This window comes from Triturus cristatus, chromosome 10, assembly GCF_964204655.1.
Source record: "Triturus cristatus chromosome 10, aTriCri1.1, whole genome shotgun sequence".
In the NCBI taxonomy this organism is placed as follows: Eukaryota; Metazoa; Chordata; class Amphibia; order Caudata; family Salamandridae; genus Triturus; species Triturus cristatus.
Window position 1 is genome coordinate 1074607635 of NC_140593.1, and position 22586 is coordinate 1074630220.

Genomic DNA, 22586 nt, shown 5'->3' on the forward strand with positions numbered 1-22586 from the left:
GGGAGAAAGTGGGCATCCCCAATGGGTGCCCATCCCAATGGGGACGTGAGGAGAGACAATGCTACCAATCCATAATCTAGCTTGAGGGGAGTGTAAAGCAGTCTAATGTAACTTATGAATTTGGGATCTCATTGTAGGTGAGTTAACAGTCTACTGAGTCAAACACTTTATGGAAGCCACCCATGAGTAGGGCTTGGTAAGCTAGCACTTATTTCAATGGCATTGTTGACTTTTCCAATATTATGCCTAGTAGCTCTTCGTGGCATAAGCTCCAACTGGTCTTGGGTGAACCAGTTTCTCGATCACCCTGGACAGTCCATTGGCCAGTACTTTAGCTCCGATCTTTTTTAAACAAATTTTATTAGGTTTTAATCACTCGTACAATAAGGATTTCTGAGTACAAACTACAATTAGACAAAATCTCTTTCCGTAGGAGTCTGTTGGTTTCTGAAGTGGATAGGAAAATTGCCTCTTTGGCCCGAGTCCCAACCCCGGCAGCCCCCTGCGTAGTAGTAAGACAGTACACTTCCTTGCTGAGCCCTAAAGTTCGCTTCAGATAGCACATGTAGTAGCTGTTCAACATTAACCCACCAAGAACTGACACCCCCCACCCTCCCCCAGGCGTGTCACATGCAATCTACCTCGTATCCTTTTGCACCAGGGCTAATTTAGCTCAGATCTTGACCTCAGTGTTTAGCGGTGAGATTGGACGATATTCCTCACAGAGTGAGCTTCGGGATTACCAATATGCCTGCTGCCCGGAGGTCCCAACTCCTCAGGGGTGACCTCTGCGCCCAACATTTTCATGTTCGCTAATCCTAATTTGGTCACTGTGAGGTCTGCAACGAAGCACTACAGGTCCGGCCGCCTCTCTACCTGGTTAGGCCTATGCAATTGTTGATGGTCTATGGCAAAGGTGTGTGCTGTATTGGTACTGCCCGTGATATGTAAACCTTAGTCCGTGTCAATGAAGGATGTGGGGTTTCCTTCAGGCAGTGTAGGGTGTGCACAGCCAGTGAAGGGTCTTACTAGCTTTGTCTCCCCAATGGTGTATCCTGCTGCACGTAGCCAGTCACACTGCCTGGGTCTACTGCATATGCTCCTGTCCCAGGAGTGTCTGGGTGTGCAGAGAGTCCCTAAAAATAGTCTTCCTCCTCGGTGAGGTACAGCCGCTCCAGCTCGCTTATGAGGGATTCCAAGTCCTGGATCTTTTGTTGAGACATTCCTCTCAGGCTGTTATTGTAACTGGTAATATCTCCTCTCCGTGTTGCCTTTTAAGGCCTCGCAAAGTACGCTCAAACCAGGGACAACAGAAATCCCTACAGTGTCCTGGTTACTATGATGTAGCGTCCCAACTTATTATGCCATATCTTCGCCACCATGAAACAGATGAGTCTCTGTATCAGGATGGCAACTCCCTTTGAGCAGCAGTGGAACCCTATGTGGAGCACATGGAAAACCCTTTACGTGCCTAGGAAGGGAACATTATTACCTACTCAGTGTGTTTCTTGAAGGAGTAGTATGTCTGGGTTGTATTTATGTGCCACTTTCAGGAGCATCCATCTTTTTATTTTATCTAGTAGACCATGGAGGTTTCACAAGAGAATGGCGATCCTCCCCATATGATGGGGCGGCCGCTTGTCAGTCTTCGGACCACGAGATGGTCACATCAGTGACAATGTCCTAAGGTCAAGTGCATCTGTCGTGTACCAACTAACTCAACGGGGATAGAAGCCAGAGAGAGACAGAAAGCAAGAAAAAAATCTACAAACATATCTCCCCTACCCCAAGCCAACTACCCCCCCCCACCACCCTCAGTACCTGTTGTGCTGCAACTAGGGATGAAAGCCATCTGGGCTAAACTAAGGTGTGCTAAACTAAGGTGTGCTCCTAAAAGAGAAATCAAGCTGGGGCATGTATTACCAACTATCCCCTAACACCACCACTCTGTCTTATTAGAAGGGGGCCCTGGGAGGCTGGCAGGGGGTCCGGCGCAGCAGCGCCCTGTGTCAAAGTCAAAGTCAAAGATAGCTTTATTCGATTTCATATTTAAAACCATAAAAGCACAGTAAATACAACGATCACATGTTAAAAAGAATTGGCAAATAGGTCCAATTAATTGCATCATAATAAAGTATTCTTATTTAGACATAAAATAGAAGGGAACTAGGACATAGAAGATCTGCATCTAATTACATATTTTAAAAACTTGGATACAGCCTTAATAGTCATTTCATCTTCGAGCATAAGCAGTTTTACAAAAGCTGGTCTACACTGCCTTAAGCCCCAGAATTTTAATAAAGGAATCAAGTGTCTCTTCCTCTCCCATGCATAGAATTTACAAAACAAGAGACTATGAATATTTGTTTGCTCTGAGAGATCATCACATGGGCATTTAATTAAATGTGACGACCAGTTGTTTATGTCAGGGAATGTTATTAATCTATAATAACAGTCAGTTCTCAAACGAGCCAATAACATTCTGTCATAACAAGTTTGGTCAGGCGATAGATAAAGCTGTAATCCAAAGCCCTGCAGGAGTAACTGATGTTGTGAGACAGATTTTTTTGTCCTTTCTCTAGACCACCGTTGATTTTCCAAGAAAGCAAGGCAGCGGCCTTTGAATTCCTTTCTCGAAATCATAGATAGTGAGGTAGGGTTATTAAAAAAAATCTAGTAGGCCCATGTTTGTTAAAAAGACCTTTATATATGATAGCCACTGAATATTTTTTGCTCTTTCAAGATTAATGCAATCAAATAAAACAGCTCTATTTAAGGTGGTAGCTATTGAGGTCCATATCTTATACCATAACAATAAAGGACTAATGTTGATCAAATCAGATATGTAAATTATATCCAGTTCCTTATGGCACACATACGTGGAAGTGGACTTGGGAACTGCTAACAAATACCAGAGGAAAATATTTTCCCTTACTTGGATTTCCCGGCAGTCTGCAATGCCCCAGATGCCAGCCCCATAAGTAGCGATTGAAACACATTTTGCCTTATAAATGTCCATTAGGATACGGACAGGTCTACCTCCCAGTTTGTTTGCGAACTGTTTCAAAGCACCAATTGATCGAGCAAAAGCTAAATTCCTAGTATTAACTGCTGGTGTCCAAGTGCCCCTATAATTAAATAAAATCCCTAAATAAGAAAAAGTTTGTGTTAATTCTATCTTAGACTGATTTAAAAAAGTATTGCAAGGAACTTTAGTCATTGATGTACAGCTCATGGTAAAGGTTTTCCCAATGTTGATTTTTAGGCCCCTAGATGACATAAAAGTCGAAAAACTAGTTAACGCCTTTTGGAGGCCTAATTGGGTTCTAGCCATGATAACCGCATCATCTGCGTATAATAAAATAGGGACAGCCTCGCCATTTATTTGGGGGTAATCTACTTTCTGTTTTAGTAAGAAGTCCGCCACTCCATTTATGTATAAATTAAAAAAGAAAGGGAGCCAGGATGCAACCCTGGCGTACGCCTTTCATAATAGGAAATTTATTTGTGCATTCCCCTTTTTTGCCAAAACGGACCATTGCTCCTGCTCCTCGATACAACTCTTTAATAAAATTTAAAATGTTCAAATCAATGCCAAGAGCAATTAGAGTAGCCCACAAAACCTCATGGCTTAAGCAGTCAAAGGCTGAACTTAAGTCGACAAAGGTCATAAAGAGGTTGCCCTTTTTAGCTATAGTGTATTTTGCAGTTATTATAGCTAAATTAAGGCCTTGTTCGACTGTGCCTAATCCTTCCTTAAAGCCATACTGAAATTTAGAAAGAATGTTACTGTCATTAGCCCATATTTGTAATCTATTTAGGATAAGTCTACCTGCTACTTTCATCAGCGAATCTAGCAGCGAAATAGGTCTGTAACATTTGGGATCGTTACGGTCTCCCTTTTTGAAAATTGGGACAATTATCGCTTCCTGCCAAGTCGTAGGAAAACCCTTTTTATTATAGCTGTTTAATAAATTGGTTAGGAGCGGGGCCCAAAGGGGGATATTATCCTTAAATAGATCTATGGGGATCCTATCCGGTCCCGGGGCTTTGTCTTTTGAGCTTTCAGATAAAGCTGACTCCATCTCCGTGACAGAAAAAGAAATCTCCAGAGGAAAGCCGGCCGTTGAAGTGGACAAGCTATTGTTCGACATTATTGGATAGGTGGTTAGTGAACTAGGCAGATCGTCCTTCTTATAGAGTTCAGTAAAGTGATCTACCCAAACAGATTGTTCAATAGCCAGATCTATCACATCAACTTTTCTATCCACGAAAAAGGGAGCGTTTACTGCTTTCCAAAACGCAGTGTTATCTCTCAAACAAGACGCCTTTACTAAGGCAGCCCAGGCATTCTCCTTGATCTCTTCTTTTCGTTTACGTAATGAAAGTTTATATGCTAGTCTGGCTTCTCTGACGTCTGATTGATTTCGAGGCGTTTTTTTTAGGGATTGTTTCAAGTTTGCGTGAGCTTTACTGCATTCAGAATTAAACCAGCCCTCTGGTTTTGATCCTCCCCCTTCTCTAAGCGTTCCAGTCAGATTATTGGATATTTGCAAAGCAATCTTTTGGAAAGCTCTAATAACCACATTGGGATCTGGGGAATCTTCCAAGCAAGTCATTATATTAGAATATTGATCAGTAATTAAACTATGCAGGAAGTTGACAGGGTCAACCATTTTCCATTTGATTGCGTATCCATTTCTTTTCGCCAGTTGGATAGAATACCCATAGAGATTTTCTACTATATTTGGTATTTTTCCATTGCTCATACCCACATCAAATGTAGTACTAATGGGGAAATGATCACTCATAGCAATATCCTCGGTCTTAAACGTGAGGATGTTGTAGCAATGGCTAGTAGTAGTTAGTATAAAATCTATTGTAGAACGCAAACCATGGCCATTAAAAGTAGGTTGAAAACTAATTTGTGGGTTGCAAAGCTCATTCACAAATCCCAGATTCCAATCGTGAATTAAAACGTTCAATAGGTTGCCTAACGAGGAGTGCTCAAAATGGGTGCAACATTCACCAGATAAATTTAACAATCCGCAGGCACCCGTACTACTATGTGGGCATAGATGACAGTTAAAGTCACCAGACAATATAATACATGTGTCTTTAATCTCCACATCTGTCCCATAATGAAGCAAATTGTTTAGATCCTCAAAAACACGTTTATAATCTTCCTTTGGAATATTATTATAAAAATTTACTAGGATGATTTGTCGTTTCCCTCCAAAGAGGAGAGAAAGGATCTGATAAAAAACATGACCATCATTAGTCAGGAGCTTTATGGTCGCGTTTACGATGTTAGAAATATATGTACAGAGGCCACCCGAGGATCTGCCCCTCCTAGACTGAACTGCAGGAGTGGAATATGTACGGTACCCTTCAATATGGATCTCTTTATTTTCCCAAGATTCTTGCAAACAAATAACATCGAATCTATCGATAAGGTCTCTGAAAATTGGATCCATTACCTTATTTGATAGACCCGCGATGTTCCATGATAACAAAGTTATTTTGCTACATTGGGGGTCTCTTGTCTGCTTCATAACAGGGTGATTATCGATACCGCCACCTAATTCTAACTGTAGGGATTTGGCTCCTGCATCCCTTCGTCGGCATGATCGAGATTGTTGACTGGGCAGTACATATTCGGGGTCAGTATTTGTGGGCCCTAGAGGGTCTCCACAAGATGCCTCTTCTGCGGGAGGTCGTGGAGTAGTAAACCTCACTTCTACCTCGGATTCTGACCTCTCGGATATAATCCCTAGGTTTTCATTTGGTAAGTGGTTTCCTCTTATAGTTGGCTCGCTAGAATCCCCACTGAAAAAACCCTCGGAAGTAGTGGGCAAGGGGAGTCAATCGACCAGTTCCAAGCAACTAAACCTGTTTTCGGTCGGTATTCCTCTCCAAGTATCCGTTGGGCGTACTTCTCTGGTTATTTGCCAACCCCGCACCCACCTGTCTGCTGCTCTATCTTGAGGGCCTACCATTCCCCTGCTTCGGTCGAAGGCTGGTTCATGGCAGTTTCTAGGTGGGTAAAAAAAGGACAAACGCTTGGCTGCAATACCTTCGTTGTAGGAGTGGTTGTCCCATGAGCAGATGTAATCGGCCGTAACCGGGTTGTCAAAATTTACCAAGATACAGTCCCCTTCGATGGTTTTTTTACCTTGCCCTACCCATGGTACTCTACGTACCATTAGGATCTTACTCGACCTGTTGGGAGGCAGTGGCCGTCTAGAATTGAGCCAGTGTTGTACCTTATTTTTCAAAGAGCCTATAGGCTCCTCTGCGTCCTCCCTCAGCTCTGGTACCCCGGTCAGAATCACCAGGTAAGGGGTTACTTCCGGGGGCAAGTCGATAGATAATTTCTGCGGCGATAAACTCCCTATATGGTTTCCCTTAGAGGCCACAGCAGTATTTCTAGGTGTGGTAGCCTTCTGCCTAATAATTTGAATAGATTTACTAACATTAATAGGTGAATTTGTCTCTGGTACGGTGGGATCAATTATTAAAATGGGCTCTTTTGAAGGTGAACTTTTATTTAACCGCAAATCCCCCATTGAATTATTATTAATAATTAGCTTCCTTTCTCCATCTCTTTGTACTCCAGACTTGCTCAGAGGTTTGATAAGAGCAGTCAATTCAAATAAATGTTTTTCAACGCTCTTTAATCTAGCCTCTAATGGAGAGAGATACAATTTAAATAATTTGCTCATATGGTCAAAAATTTTAGTGTCTGCCTCGGTAACCATAATGGTTGGAGTCAAACTAGGGGAGACAGTAATACGTTCGGTATCCATGATAACATTATTCATGTCTGGCCGAAAGTTACTACGAGCAACCTTTATTTGTTTTTGTCCCCCCTCTTGAACGTTTGGAGATGGCTCATGGGTCGCCTTTTCCACGAGCACTGTCGGTTTCTGAAATTTATTCGATTTCTTGACATTTCTCGCTTTTCTTTTCTTGGCATTTTTTAAAGATTTAGGTATGGCTCCCTCACTAATCCCCCTCCGCTGGATATCAGTTGAAACTTCTATCAAAGGATCATAAGAAGAAGTCGAGGACCTGTCTGATTCTAAGACCGAAATAAGTTCGGAAGCTGATACTGACAGGTCCACCATGTTAGGGAGGCTCTGACGTACCACCTGAGTGTCTATGGGAACCGAATCATTAATTTGTCTAGTTGGAGTTTTAACTGAAGCGAAATGACCCATGGAGGAACGTTTTGCTAGTGCCAATTCCTGGGAGACTCTACGTTCCATGAGTGCAATCCCTTGGTCGATAACAGAATTAGCTCTAACAATAAAGTTATCCAAAGGGCCAGTTATACTGTTTGAATCCGCTGCTGTTTTGCTTCTACTGCCTCTTGTGGTTGCCATAGTTACTATAAATGGTAAAACAACAGAATGCCAAATACAAGCAGGAGGAAATAAGATAATTACAGTTTATGGAATTGGAAATGTTAGGGGGATTGCCCGGTCCGGTTTTAATCTGTCTTTAACGGGCTTAAACGGGCCCGCCCTTGGCCCGGGCTTCGCCCGGCGCGCGTCCCGCGGGCGTTCCGCGGGGCGTAATGATGGTTACTCTTTATAGCATGCCAATGGGAAGAGGGGGGGAGTGTCCGGGAAGAGACCTCAGGTGATGGTAGTTATTCCGCTGGAAGGCCTCGCAGTCCCTCACGCCCACAAACAAGCACTGGCGATACCGATGGCAGAAACAAAGTCCCAAGCTCGAGCGGCTCCCGCGAAGCGGGGGCCGCGAGTCGTTTTAAAGGTGAGCCAATGAGCTAGGGGAGTGTCCGGGAAGAGACCTCAGGTGATGGTAGTTATTCCGCTGGAAGGCCTCGCAGTCCCTCACGCCCACAAACAAGCACTGGCGATACCGATGGCACAAACAAAGTCCCAAGCTCGAGCGGCACCCCAAATGTGCAATATCCATCTCAGTTTCTGAAGCCGACCTCCTTGCCGGCAAGCCATCTGGTCCGAGTGAACCTGCTATGTTATCCCAGCGTCGATTCCCTCATTTTGGGCAGTGTTTCAATCTTTGGGAGGCTTCCTGTCTCTTACCATCCCTGATGTGTCCCCTCCCGCCTACCCTCCTGCAAGAGACACTCCCTGGTTCCTCATGTTTGGTCGCTCTTCCGCCAATCCCATGCCACCTCGGGTATGAAAAAAACGTTTTGTCTTGATAAATGACCTTCATTCAGCCAGTAAAAAGTAGCATATAACAAATGTTCAAGACCTGCAGCTTTGGTTTTACCTCCTGAAAGGACGTCCGTTGCTGCTGGACCTTCAATGTTTTTTCCTGGAAAATAATTACCTTGGAAGACTGATGGGACAGGTTGCCAAGGGAGCGTGCAGTTCGGAGGGCGGTGTCCCGATCCACATAGTTGAGAATACGGCCAATGAAAGGGTGGGATGTTGAACCCACAGTGGGCTTGGCTAGTAGAGCCCTGTGCGCCCTCTTGATTAGGAAACCAGGAGAGACCTCTGAAGTAGGCACCCAGCTCCTCTGCCAATCCGAGATGAAGGTGGTTGGAGTGGCCCCCTCTTCCCTTTTTGGGATGCCTACAGTGTGCAAATTCGTGTGTCGGGATCTTCCCTCAGCATCGTCCGTTCTCGTCTCCAATTGAATGACTAGTTTTCGGAATTAAGCTAGATTGGATTACTGTGACTTAACAGTGTCTTCAGTTTCAGAGACCCTGCCTTCCACTTCCTTGTCTTTGCTGACTGTGTTCCAAAAGTCCTGCCTAATTAAAGATAAGTCAACTTTCAGCTCTCCCATTTTGCCTTTCATCGTTACTTTGAGGTCCTGGATATCCTGGTGGCCTTCTGAACGGACATTTCTTCCTACTGTGGCACCGGATTTCTATAATGTCACAATCTGCTTGGTATATTTATCAATCTTCTGTTGAGCCCAGAAGCTGAGGGTTTGTCATGTTCCATAACGGTGTACAGGCAGTGTAATCTCCCCCTTGAGGGGAACCCCAAGTGAGCAACCCCGCCTCTCGCCTGGAGCCTACTCACGTCACATGGGCACCATTCCACGGCACAGCCCCTGTAGCTACTCGCCACTTACTGCCACATCTTGTGTCTCAGAAGGGCATCATCCAGCCATAGCTGCGACCCAGGGCCCCTCCAGTGTCGCTCTACACAGAGGCAGGAGGCCTCGCCCTGGTCCACAGAGCGGGCACTGGGCCCCAGATAAAGGCCCCAAGGCTCTGCTCCGCCACCGATTCTAGGGGAGGTGGACCACTGTAGCTCAGTCGTCGCAGCACAGAGGGAAAGAACAGCATCTGCAAGTGATGGGCCAGAAGAGGTGCAACACAATAACTTCCACGCAGTGATCTCTCCCTGTGAGAGGCCCTCTTTGCACTTCTCTCTACCAGTGGGCCAACAGGCCCAACATCAGGAAACTGCTGATGATACAAGAAGAGAGGGCGCAGAGGTGGAAAAAAAGAAGGGGGGGGGGTTGGCACAATAGATCCCGCAATCTACTCTGCCCCAGCCACTAGCCTTTGCTGCAGCAGGTGCCCTGTGGCTTGGTACCCCACATCAGAGCCAGAGGGAACCTTCCAAAATGCAGTGTCACAAGGGGGCCCCAACACCTCTTCTTGGGTGCGGGCTGTGCCCACATCTTCAGGCACTCTCAATCCCCGTGCCGAATGTACAAGGACCCCCTTGCGAGCTGCCCGATCTGTCCCTCGACGGCATCTCTTTACAGCGAGTCTCTGTGGCCCTCCATAACCGTGAGCTGCCATGCCCGATGGCGATCGCGGCCGGTCCATGTAACTCAATGTAGCCCCCCGGGTTCTGTGGCCCCTCAGTCCCCAGCAGCGGTGGAGGCCAAGTCGCAGTTGTCTCCAGAGGTGTTCAGTAGTCAAAAGTCTGCGCCCAACCGCCGCCGCCACCACCATGCGATCCCCTTCAATCGGCGGCGGCGGACCCATGTAATTGAGTCGATTTCAGCGGGGTCCAGCAAGAGATGTCAATCCACGTCCCAGGGCTCCTTCCCGTTTAGAGAGACCTAAGGTAAGGCAATGATTAAGGTGGGTGAGGGACCAAACGGAAGATGTCCCCAGAATCGTCTGTCCCTCAATTCTCAGTCACCAGCTGCTTCCTCCAGTTGCTCGCTGCTCAGTCTCCACTGCATAGGCCACTTGGATGCCCCTGTCATCAATCTCAGGCCCCTCACAGTTAAGTCATCCTCTGCGGGTGCCCAATGAGAGGTGATGAGTTTTCAGGTCCTCGGACTCAATCTGGCATTGAGAGTTCCGGGTAAAGCACCAAGAAAGGCGGATTGTTGTTGTGGCAGTGCTGAGCTCTTATACAGAAGGGCCACCATTATCAGCCTCCAAGCCACACACCCCACCTTATGAGTTTCTGAGCAATTAGTATGATGGCTCTTTTGTTGAGCATTAGTAATGAGCTGAACTCAAGTACTTATATTTAATCACTTAATACACTTTGGAGTACATTGACTTTTACAACCTGTTTATCAGCTGCTGAGAATATTTGTGGGCTTCTAAGTAGTTTCAAAAGTGATGATTGAGGCACATAAACATTTGTAGGTGAAATACATGATGAAGGAATTCCTATGAACTTTGGGAACTAGTGAATCGCTTTGAATCAATTTAATATACTGCTTGGAGAAATAGTTGAACTCCTGAGACCATTAAGTTTGAGATAAAACGATTACATTACTGAGTCTCATAGACCAACTAATGAGATAATAATTTCAATCATGAACTCTTGAGGGTAATAATGAGCTATTGAGTTTAATGAACCTTAGACGATTAATAAACTTGCATACCAGTTTTATTCTGTGACTCCGTAATGAGCTTCTCATGCGATTGTTTGCTGCTAAATAAAGAATTCCTTTTCAGTGGTATGTGCAAGAGACTGGCTAAAATGATAATTGTACTTAATGAACTAGATAATTGATGAAAAAATAAATCTGTTTGTGAGGTGGCGCAAAGCACTAATTGTCGGGTATAATCACATAGATGAAAGGAGAGAGCTAACAACTGGGAGCTGTTTATGTGGAAGTATGTATATCTAGCCACAGTGGCTAAATATGCAAATATGGTCTCTGAGTGGGAGAGCCTAGTGGAGGAAATGCAGAACTGATGACCAACCAATAGCTCTTTAGGTGTTTGGGCGCTCATGAAGGAAGAGGCAGAGTGATAGCTCTGTGAGGTAGAAGAGGAAAAGCTGGTCGGTAGGTGAGTGTAGAGGATACATCATAAGTGTCATATGACCAGTGGGGATAATTTGGGGGGGGGGTGGAATGAAGTACTAAACAAATGGGGCTGAAGCGTATCTGGTGGAAGAAGTAGAAAAGAGCGGATTGAATGGTTTGGAGTGAGTTTATGCAGGTGCTGCTGATTCGTAAGAGTGCATTGGGTAAGCATGTGACTTGGCAGGGTAATCGCTTTGTTAAAGAGTGGCCAAGTCTTTAACTTCGTGGTCAGAGCTGAATGCCACCCAGGTTCAGTTTGATCAGAATTTTCCCAATCGATCGCTTCTGCAATTTCATCTCTTAATCATGTCATTTTCCAGTAGGCAGATGTTCACTTATCCAAAGGCACAGGGTAATTAGGGCCATTTGGCAGCCATGCTCTTGGAAGTCAAGGATTGAGTGTGTGGCATGTTATTGAAGTGTCTTTGCTTGCTTGCCATCAATGTGGATATGCTTACACTGCTGCCACGTGAATATTCTTACACTGCTGTCGCTGACTGCTCCTCAGTTTTACAATTTGGATCCTTTCACAAGCTTTTAAAGGTTCACTGAAAAATATAGTAATGACCATTGCGTTATGCGTTATAAACTACATTAGCGTGGCTTCTTTCACAGATGTGTGAACATTAGCTGTATTTCAAGCAAATGTTTACCAGCCAGTTAGCATGCCTAAAGAGCTAAGTAAGGCAATCTACAGTCAGTGACAGGACTGGTCTCTTCTGGTCATTTCTATATGCTGTACTAATCACCTCTGATGAAACCTTGGTGTTTTTCCTTTTGTAATCCTCGCCAGACAATCACCGATTTGAAGGACAAACTGTCTGAGTTGCAATGGAAGATGATGAACCAAGAGATGCAAACTAAAACCCAAGACACAGAAAAAGAAGAGCTGAAGGAGCAACTGGAGGTGCTTCGCAAGTGAGTCCTGAGCAGTAGTTATGTAATTGGGGCTAGTGAAGGCTGAAGAGCAGATTCATGCTTTTGCACCATGGAGCACAGTATTCTTCCCACTTTTGATTATTATTTTTTTGCCTGATCTTGATTCTTCACTTTAATTTTATCAAAATTATATGCCATGAGCTCTGAGACGTGTAATGCATGCTGCACTGGGCCACTTAATTGTAAAAGCCTGCACAAAAGAATGGCAACTTTTGCCTATTGTGCAAGATACAGTTGACCATAATATGTATTTGGCCTTTAGTAAGTCTCCTGAAAGGATCTGAGTCTGCAGGGCGAGTAAGATTTGTATGAATGTTAAACGGCTTCCATCCAGTTTCAAATCATCAGTTAAGAGATGGTGATCAGCAGCAGACCTTTGCTCAAATGGTAACCTGTGCTTTCAACCACATACATTTTACAACAGAGTTGTCATGGCAATAGTATCTTACAAATTCTATCATCTCGAGGTACAGCTTTCAAGCCCAAACCTTGAAATGAGGGTAATGTAATACAGGAGGAGGCTTCCAAAGAGACATGGATTTTGGATGCTACCGCTAAAAAGGGAGCAATTGCAATTTGCACCAGTTTTAGCACTAGTCCCGTTCGGTAGTTGAGTTCACATTATGCTCAGTCCGGTGTTTGCATTGTAGTTTCTGCAAGCAAGTGGCAACAGGTCAAATTGATCTGTGCAGTAAAGTTAATAGCAAATTTTCACAAATACATTATTCTCCCCTTCATTGCCAGACTCTTATTAATCCAGTACCAAACACACCCCAGAGTCCATTGCAAATACTATTAGTGATCATAATATTTGGCAATGGACAATACCTTAGGGTCTAAAGGACCCTGTGTAGGAAAGTGGCTCTGTAAATACTGTTCCCCAAATAGGTACAGTGTGTATAGAGTCCACAGTCCCCAGAGGTTTGGCAGAGGTTCAAGTTAGATATAACCTTACTCTCTAAAGTGGTAGCTTGGTCGAGCAGTAAGGCAGTATCAGAGGACAGTGTAAAGCATTTGTTGTACACACTCAGTCAGCAAATGGTCTCACACACTCAAGAACTGAACTCGAGGCCAATGGTTTGTATATAAAAATATATGGTTGTTTTATTTTAGAACCAGCAATAGGTGCAAAAATATACTTTCTCAGAATGAGATGCTTTAGTTCAATGCCTTGCAAAAGCCAATTGACTTGGAATGCAATAGTTACAGTTTGTTGCAATAGACAGCACAATTTCAAATGCAATAATACATTGAGCTCAATGGGAATTTTAAGTTATATGCAATTGATTACTTTCAGGATTACTTTTCTAACTCCAGGACTGGATCCTAGATTCAGTCCTGGGACAGTTTTTGGAAACAAGTGAGTAAATACGTTTTAGTTACTGTTGTGATTTTTAAGGAATATTTTGCTTTTTGTAAAGTTGACAGTTTGAAACTTTTTCTGATCAAATTACCAATGTTATCCGATGGAAGGAAATTCACTTAGCAGGTAAGTGGGGTTATGGTTACTTTTTCTAGGTCAGTGTTGGATCTTGGATCCAGCACTAGTGTACCACCTGTAAACAGTTGAGAAACTGCGTTTAAGTTATACAGGCGATTTTTAAGTTTGCAAAATCGACACAGAAGAAATTTCACAGAAAATCAGTCAATGGTTTCCTGTGGAAGAAAATTTACGTTACGGGTAAAGTATGTTCTCGTTCCTTTTGTAATCCAGTGCTGGGCTCCTAGCCTCAGTACTGGGACATCTATCTAAAACAGGTAGGTAATTACGTTTTCACAGTTGGTACGATTTTTAAAGAATATTTGTAGTTTGCAAAAATCAACACTTGGAAGAAATTTCACAGGAAAACAGTCAATGATTTCCTATGGAAGAAAATTGAGTTAGTGGTAAGTACGGTTGTGAGTACTTTTCAGGGTCAGTGCTAGGCACCAAGATCCAGCACTGGGATCTCTCCTAATAGCAGGTGAGTATTTCCGTTTTTGTTACTCGGTTGATTTTAGGTGAATATTTTAAAGTTTAGAAACTCCACACTACAAAACATTTCAGAAGAAATCAGTCAATGTTACCCTTTGGAAGAAAAGTGAGTTATCGGCTTTTGGGTAAGTACTCAACTGGCAGAGTTAAGGTTCCGGGCACAGACTCAGGGGTCTCCCAGTGTCAGGTAAGTACAGTTGTTACACCCTCAGTGGCACAGGGGCAGCCGGGTGCAGAGTGAGTTAGGCCCAATGTTATCCTATGGGAGGCGGGGGGGGGGGGGCTTGGTTGGTGGCTGCTGACTAGCAGGCCACGCGGCCGTGGGAGCTGGGCTCCGGGTCACTTGCCCAGGGCAAATGGGGAAGTAGGTCGGAGTAGAAGTTGCACTGCCGGGGCCACTCGGGCGGCTGAATACAGGGTGCTTTTGAGCCTTCGGGCGCTCAATGGATTGCAATGGAAAAGCTCAAGGACGAACAAAGGCTGCAAGCTCCGGGACGAAGATTCTTCAGGTGTGACCACCACTTCGAGAGGTAAGTTGGGTAGTTGGAGGATAGGTAGGTACCCTGAAGTCGGGCACAGGGGGCCGCAGGGCGACGGGTGCAGGGGTGCCTTTTGGTGTCTGGAAATCCCACCCTCTGATCGTGGTTGTGTCCCTGGTTCTGAGGCTGCAGGCGTCGTCAGGAGTGTCGAGGTGGGTCCTTGGGTGCTGGATTCGGGGTCACAGTCGCTGGGAGGTTGCCCCCGGGGTCTATGTCCACTCCAGCACAGGCCAGGCTTGGCGGGTGCAGAGTGTGCAGGGTTTGCGGTTCCTGGCTGATGCCAGGGGTTAGATACTTGCTTTGAGCCGAGCCACTGCTCGTGGGAGTCCCAGATGCTCGGACTCACAAGGTAGCCAGGTCCTCCGGGTTTTGTGAGATGGCTGGCTACAGGAGGTGTCGGGATTTAGCAGGAGCAGGTTCGAGGGTCGACAGGCCGGTAGGGCTAGGGCCAAAGCAGTTGGTGTCTTCCTCTTCTTAGCAGCTGCACGGCAGGTCTTCTTTCTTCTTGATCTTCTTTGCTGTTTCCGAATCTGGAATCTAAAGAAGGAAGGTTCAGGGTGCCCCTAAATACTAAACTTAGGGGCGTTACAGGTAGGTAAAGGGCAGGGACCACTGGGTCCCTGCCCTGGGGTGGGTACACCCCCTATCCTGCCACTCTCCTGTGGGAGGGGGGCAGTGGCCTAGTCCTGATTGGGCAGGGCTCTCCATCTTCAAGATGGCGAGAGCCCGGGGACGTGCTTCACCTCGCCTCCCCCACTTGAGGAGTGGGGTTGGCAGAATTTGGCACACACCCTGTCCTTCCTTAGGGTATCAGGCCGGTCTTCCCGCCTGAGTGGGGTTTGAGAACCGGTAGGGGCCAGTTGCTGGGTACAGCAAGTGGCCTGGAGAAGCTCACAAAGGTGGAATGCCTTTGAAGCTTCCCCTTGCCCATTGTGGGGGAGGAGACCTAACACCTCGCCCAGGATGTGCATTGTTGCAGGCCCAGGAGAGCGGATGGCCCTCTACCCAGCGGTCCAGCAACATGTCTGCAGTGTGGCAGCCTAGGCAGCCCCTCAGACCAGACATGGATTGTAGGTTAGGTTCAGGGGGCATCTCTAAGATGCCCTCTGTCGTGCATTGTACATTAAATCCTGCACTGGCATCAGTGCGGGTTGAATGTGCTGAGGAGTTTGATACCAAACTCCTCAGTCTTAAGTGAAGCCATCATGGTGCTGTGGAGTTCATGTTGACGATCTCCCAGCACCATATACTCTTAAATGGCAGCACTGCACTTAGTGCCCAGGAATGGACCTGGATACTGTAGGGGCACAGGGCTCATGCTCCTGTGCCCACACCACTGGCATAGGGCACCCAGCTAGAGGGGTGGTTGATGTATGCCAGGGCATTGTATGTTGTGGGCATGGCACATAGGGATGTGTGCCATGTCAACTCTGTTTTGTCCTGTACCCAGACACTCAGCCTGCAAGGGCAGTGTGTGTGTGTGTGTGTGTGTGTGTTAGGGTAGAGGGCCTCTAAGAGTGGCACAATAAGTGCTGCAGCCCTTAGAGGCCTTCCCTGGTCACAAGGCCCTGGGTACCTAGGGTAACATTTACCAGGGGCTGACATGTGGCCAGAGTTTGCCAATTTGGGTTTTAAGTTTTAGGGAAGGAACATAGGCCCCGGGCACCTGATTGGCTGGAGTCCAGGGCACACTCAGTAAAAGTACATTCAGCAATTCATCAAAAAGTGGGGGCATACCATGCAAGAAAGTTGGCACTTTCTCTCACCCTGTGAAAGTGAGATTCCTCCACTGTATGATACAAGACTCCACTCTTTTTGGGTCTTACCAGAATTGTGCAAAATAGTGGTACTGTTAAGCTAACTGTTTAATTGTTTTCCTTATAATGTCATCCTATATCATTGCTAATGGAAATAAACCTTACACCAGCAGTGCGAGGGGGGTGGGGGGATGAAATAATCCTATAAGATAGCATTTGCAGTGTGGCTTGTAAATTAAAATGAACATTGGAAGGATTCCGCCATTGTTTTCATGGATACTGGCATAGGAGTGTCCTACTGCCTGCATGCCCATGTGACCAAAGTGAAACTTGGACTTCCAGCAAAGAAGCATGTACCAGTAAACTCTAACTCGCCCATGTCCAAGCAAATACCTAAGGCAAAGCCTGACCTGCCTGTCCCCACCGTGCCGGACACACTATGAGCAGCCACTGATCAACTCAAATGTGTATGTGTCCCTCAGGGCACCTAATACCAACCATGATCTTCTTGTTCCCTCCTGTCTGGCCAACCTGAAGCATGGATCATAATCTTTTAAGCCACCATCTTTTAGCCGCCCCCCCACCAGTTTGTCCAAGGCAACTCCTGACCCACGTGTCCACTCAAGTCCTGCCACCTCATGAGCAGCCACTGGCAAACTCTGCTGTGGCCCACCCTTCAGTATGTGTTCGGCCAAACCTGAACCATTCAACCCCACTGCCTCCTGCACTGCCAAAATCTCCCCTACCAACTAATGGCACCCAGGGCAAAACCAAACCCAGCAGATTTCTCCCACCACCCCTGCTCCGGAGCATGCACTGGCAAACTCTGACTCAGTCTGCGAGGGCTTGCCTTCTGGTGAAATCACCACAGGCTTCCCTTGAGAGCGTTGCTTAGAAATGAATGGGGCCAGAGGAGTAATTGATTGTGTTCCGGTACCTGTAGTGTTAACCAGACTTTGAGACACCCGGAGTTGTGGCTCATGCAGAAGTAACACAAACAGCCATAAGCCAAGGTAGAGCAGAGACCCTCTAGTGGAGGAGTAATACTTCTTGGAGTCAGGAGTGAGCACTCCTACTACTCTCCATTGAGCATGATATGGGGAAGCTGCTGGTGCCCTGTTCATGCAATGCTATTTCTATCCCCTACCTCCGCTGGGGCTCCTGCAAAGGGAGAGTGGCTCCCCATTCTCTGGACCACTATGGAAATTCATTTATTGACTGATTTCTATGTCTTTCGTGACCTCGCTGACAATTAGGTAGCACAGATTGCAGTGCTTCCTCACTTGTTAGCTTACTCCATTACGCAACACACAAGGAACAAGGAGTGCAGTGGACTGTGGATGTCTTATGGGTATTTTTAGTTGCTTGTATGGTCTTCTGCCTTTCTTCTGACAATGCATGCATTATGTGCTGGAACAAAATATCCATATCTTAGCATCCAAATGTAACCGCTGTGAGATGTGCCTCTCCGAACTGCAGAGAATGTAGACTGGTGATCAGTCTGTGGGGTTTTGCATGCAAAGACATCACAATATTTTTATTTTTTTATTTTTTTAAATTCTGTTTATTGATAACAGGGCATAATAAAAGGCAATTACAATTAGTAAATTGATATTCTCTTGACACATTCTCAAGTACTATAAGCATATCAACAAGACAGTCGGCACATAAGAGGTAGTATGGAATATTGTGAACCACCTGATCCTCCCACCACCCCCCTCACTCAGAACCGTCATCTGATGCTGTCAATGGTGGAGTACATATATATCCCTTATATTTATTCCAGGCTCCCCATGTTCTCTCCCACTTACGGGGACAGCCACGATGTATATTCACCGCCTTCTCCGCCACCATGGCCCCATCTATATCTTTACACCAGTCATGAAGCGTGGGGGAGAGTCGTGATCCCCCTTAACGGGCGATATTACGTTTTGCGATCATCCAGAGGGTCGCCCAATCCTGTGATGCATGAGTAAGATCAGTGGGTTACCAAATATTTAATAAACACCGTTTGGGTTCCGGTATAACCGAGACTCCACTTACTTGAGAAATGGTTTGCATTATCACTGCCCAGTAAGGTCCATTTCGTGGACATTGCCATATTGTGTGGTAGAAAGTTCCCTCATCCCCTCAGACAAAGCGGTTCTACGGTATTCCCAATTCTGTGCAAGGTCAGTCTTGTGTAGTATGTACGGTGCAATATCTTTAGCTGCACCAGTCTAAGTCGGGAGGTTATTGCCACTTCGCGAGGAGACGAAAGCGCCTCCTGCCAGTCTGTGTCGTCAAGGTCCCCCAGATCAGTTGTCCACTTTGTGCGCAGGGATTGCGTTGGATCAGGCAGATTGTTTAGCAACTTACGATAAGTGAGGGAGGTAGCCTTCTTGTCCATGCATTTAGTCAGCAACTTATCCTCCAGGGGGGAGGCCTCAGGACATGTGGTATCAGGTGGTATTACAGCCATAAGTGTGTGTCTAATCTGCATGTATCTAAATTTTTCGAAGGACGCTAATTCGTAGTGCTCCTGTAGGTGATCCAATGTGACCATCTTCCCTTTATCCCATAAGTCACCCACCATAGAGATGCCAATAGAATCCCACACATGGAAACCCTTACTATTCCGAAGTCTACCTAGTCGCTGTGCTTTCCAGAGCGGGGTGAGGCGAGTTACAACTCCATTCCAGCCTAGTTTTTTTTGGGCAGAGTACCAAACCTGAACTGTATGTGCTGCGCTCCTGATCAGTGGGATAGTTCGCTTTGTTGCATATAATGCTCTCCCAATCCACATTGGTCCGCTTTATATGCAGGGTCTGTCTGTGGAGCATGTATCCATTGATTGAGTACCTTCAGCTGCGATGCCCAGTAATATAGTTGTATGTTTGGGAGTGCTATGCCCCCATCATACCAGCCTCGGACCAATTTGTCCATGGCAATGCGTGCCGGTTTGTTCTGCCAGAGTAAACTAGAGACTTCTGCTGCTATTGCTTTAAAGTAACTTGGTGGCACTGGAAATGGGGTATTCTCCAGGGCGTGCAGAAATCTGGGAAGCGCCATCATCTTAAAAAGTGCTGCCTTACCGAGTTACGTCAACGGTAGGGCCTGCCAGTGTATCGTATCACGTCTAAGACGTTCAAGGGGTGGTATAAGGTTGTTCTTAACCAATTTGTCCGATCTTGGCGTGACATGGATACCCAGATATTTCAAACTCCCTTCTACTATTTGCAACTTACACCCCTGTGGGAAGCGCGGCGGGGGGCCCCGAAGTACATATATAATCGACTTGGACCAATTTATGGTGTAGCCTGAGACCTGACCATATAAGTCGCATATATTTATTAACACAAGAATAGACCGTTTGGGGGACGCCAAATATAACACATCGGCATATAGGGAGATGCAATACTCCCAACCAACCACCCAATGGAACCCTCGGATCATCGGTTCCCATCTAATCCATGCCGCCAGCGGCTCCAAGACCAGGGCGAACAATAATTGTGATAGGGTGCACCCCTGACGTGTTCCCCGCCCCAGCGAAAAATCCTCCAATATATGGCCGTTTGCTGTGACATGAGCCAGAGGTTTGGAGTATAGCAAGTGCACCCATGCGCAACATTTTGGGCCAAAACCGAAATGATGTAAGACCGCAAAAAGAAAGGGCCATTCCACCATATGAAATACCGTTCAGGCGTCTAAGGAGAGAATGACAGCTGGTTCGCGGATGAAGGGTATACGCGCCATTACCCCATGTAGGCGTCTCAGATTGAGGGCTGTATTCCTACCAGGCATGAAGCCCGATTGGTCCGGGTGTATTAGATCAGTGAGATGAGGGGTTAATCTAGTTGCTAGGCGCTTAGCGAGAACTTTCGCTTCAGCATCTATCCGCGATATAGGGCAATATGAGGTAGTCTTCGGGAGGTTTACCAGGTTTAGGAATCACCACTATGGTGGCAACGCGTTGATCTCGCGGGAGCTCCTTTGCCTCCAGACTCTCGAGATGCATGCGCAACAGATGTGGGGCTATAGTATTAGCTGTCTTTTTATAAAGTTTGACGGGTATGCCATATGGCCCCACCGCCTTCCCCGACTGTGTGGTCCCTATTGCAAGTTGCAGGTCGTCTGCTTCAAGCATGGAGACCGCCTCTGAAGCCAATGTGGGCATTTTAATATCTTTAAGGAAGGCCTGTGCTTCCTCAATCGTCGTCGCGGAAGTTGGTGTATATACCTGTTTAAAATGTTTAGCTAATTCATTGACTATTCCCTGAGGATCTGCTATAGTCCGATTATCTTCCACAAGTATTTGCGCGATCCACTGTTTAGCACGTTCTTTCTTACCGAGCCAGGCCAGAAGCTTATCTCCAAGCTCATAAATGTTATGCTGCGTACCCGGCCCTGACGTCTTCTTTCAAATATTCCCTATATTCTTGTTGCTTAAGATGCAGCGAGTGAGCCGACACTCTCGTCGGGTTTTGGGCATGGAGTTCCTCTGCAAGCTGAAAGTCTTCCTCCATAGTGTCTACCTCTTCTGTTTTTTCGGACTAGTGCCCTGTAATAGAGGCGATGGCCTGGCCGCGAATCACAGTCTTATAAGCCTCCCAAAGGGTGGCCGGAGAGGAGACGGATTGGGCATTCTCCTGGAAATAGTGTCGTGTGGCGGTAGTGATATCTTGTAGAATTTTGGAATTGTGTAGGTAGCCGGGGTATATGGGGAAAATGCGACGTCTATTCATATGTTTATGGGTGTATGTTATTAACAATTGTGAATGATCGGAGATACCTCTGGGCAGGGAATTGATCTCCACTATATTACGCAGACTATCTGCTGACGTTAAAACATAATCTATTCGTGAGAGGCTATTGTGCACTCCGGAGTGAAAGGTGAATTGCCGAGTCAGTGGATGGCGGAAGCGCCAGGCATCCAGGAGACCGAGCGCCTCGAGAAATCCCGAGAGACGGGAGGTCTCATCACTCTTTGGGGGTTGTCGGTCCAGATTACGGCAGATTGTGGCATTAAAATCCCCTCCAATTAGGAGTTCTCCCTCTGGAAGGGCAAGTAAAAATTCACTAAGGGCTGGGAGGGCTATTGTGTGAAGTACTGTAGGAATATATACTGTCACTATGTTAAAGGCCCGTCTCTCCCACTGGCATGTGATGGCTGCGAATCGGCCCTGGTCATCTGTCCATGTTCGTTTAATTATCAACGGGAATTGCTTTCGTACTAGGATACCCACTCCCTGTGATCCCGAGGTGAAGTCAGAATGCACCACCATTTGGAAACCCCATCGATCCATTGCCTTACATGATAGACCCACCAAGTGTGTTTCTTGGAGTAGCGCCACTGCGGGGGCCTGTTGTTTTAAGTATTGCAAAACTAATCCTCTTTTTATCTCATCACCGAGCCCGTGTACGTTCCATGGTATCAGTGACAAGGGAGCAGTCGGCGTTGAGGGAAGTGTTGTTTGGTCACTATTCTGCTGCGTTCCTGCTGCCATGTCTGTCATGGTCCGTACGCATAGTGCTGAAATTGTGTTGGCAATGTGTCAAGCGTGTGTTGGTTAAGTGAAAGTAACTAACCGCTGCCCATTTAGAACCTGCAAACAGCAACACATAAATAACAATGAACAATCCCCCCGCACTCTCTTTCCTCCCTGCATGAGGGACTTAAAACTACCCGCCTCCGCAACTGTGCAGAGTGCTCAGTACCCTTACCCAATACCATGACAGAGGGTGGGGGGGAAAGATCATTCGCGGTCCCCTTATACCTTCCCCACTACATCATAAATGTTAATGGCGGCATCCGTTGCAACAGTGAGTGCATTAAAAGGATACGTTCTAGGTGGCAATTAAGTCCCTGTAGAAGGTTATGTCCCCACTGTCATCTTTATGTGATGGTCTCTCACCTGTGTGGAAATTTACTGATATCGGCCAGAGGTTGGCTAATCAGCCAGTAAGCAATCAAGTTCTGACTGTTCATCCATGCCAATGTCCTCCAGTGCCATAGTTATGGTCATTCTCCTCCACTGGTTTACGACGGTGCGTCAGTCTCGTCCGCTCGTTCTGGGTCTTCAAGTGTATAATTTTTCCCCCGTCGTCTGTTACCACCGCCTGTCCGAGTCGATCCTGTGACCCTGT

At 46.2% G+C, this 22586-nt stretch overlaps 1 protein-coding gene across 1 annotated transcript in view; it reads left to right on the plus strand.

Moving 5' to 3' along the window:
- MAD1L1 (mitotic arrest deficient 1 like 1) overlaps positions 1 to 22586 on the plus strand; it is a 2477345-nt gene that overhangs the window by 68488 nt on the left and 2386271 nt on the right. Inside the window, exon 5 of the mRNA XM_085629234.1 lies at positions 12044 to 12168. Within this exon, the coding sequence (XP_085485360.1) occupies positions 12044 to 12168 (125 nt within the window). The remainder of the gene's footprint in view (positions 1 to 12043; positions 12169 to 22586) is intronic.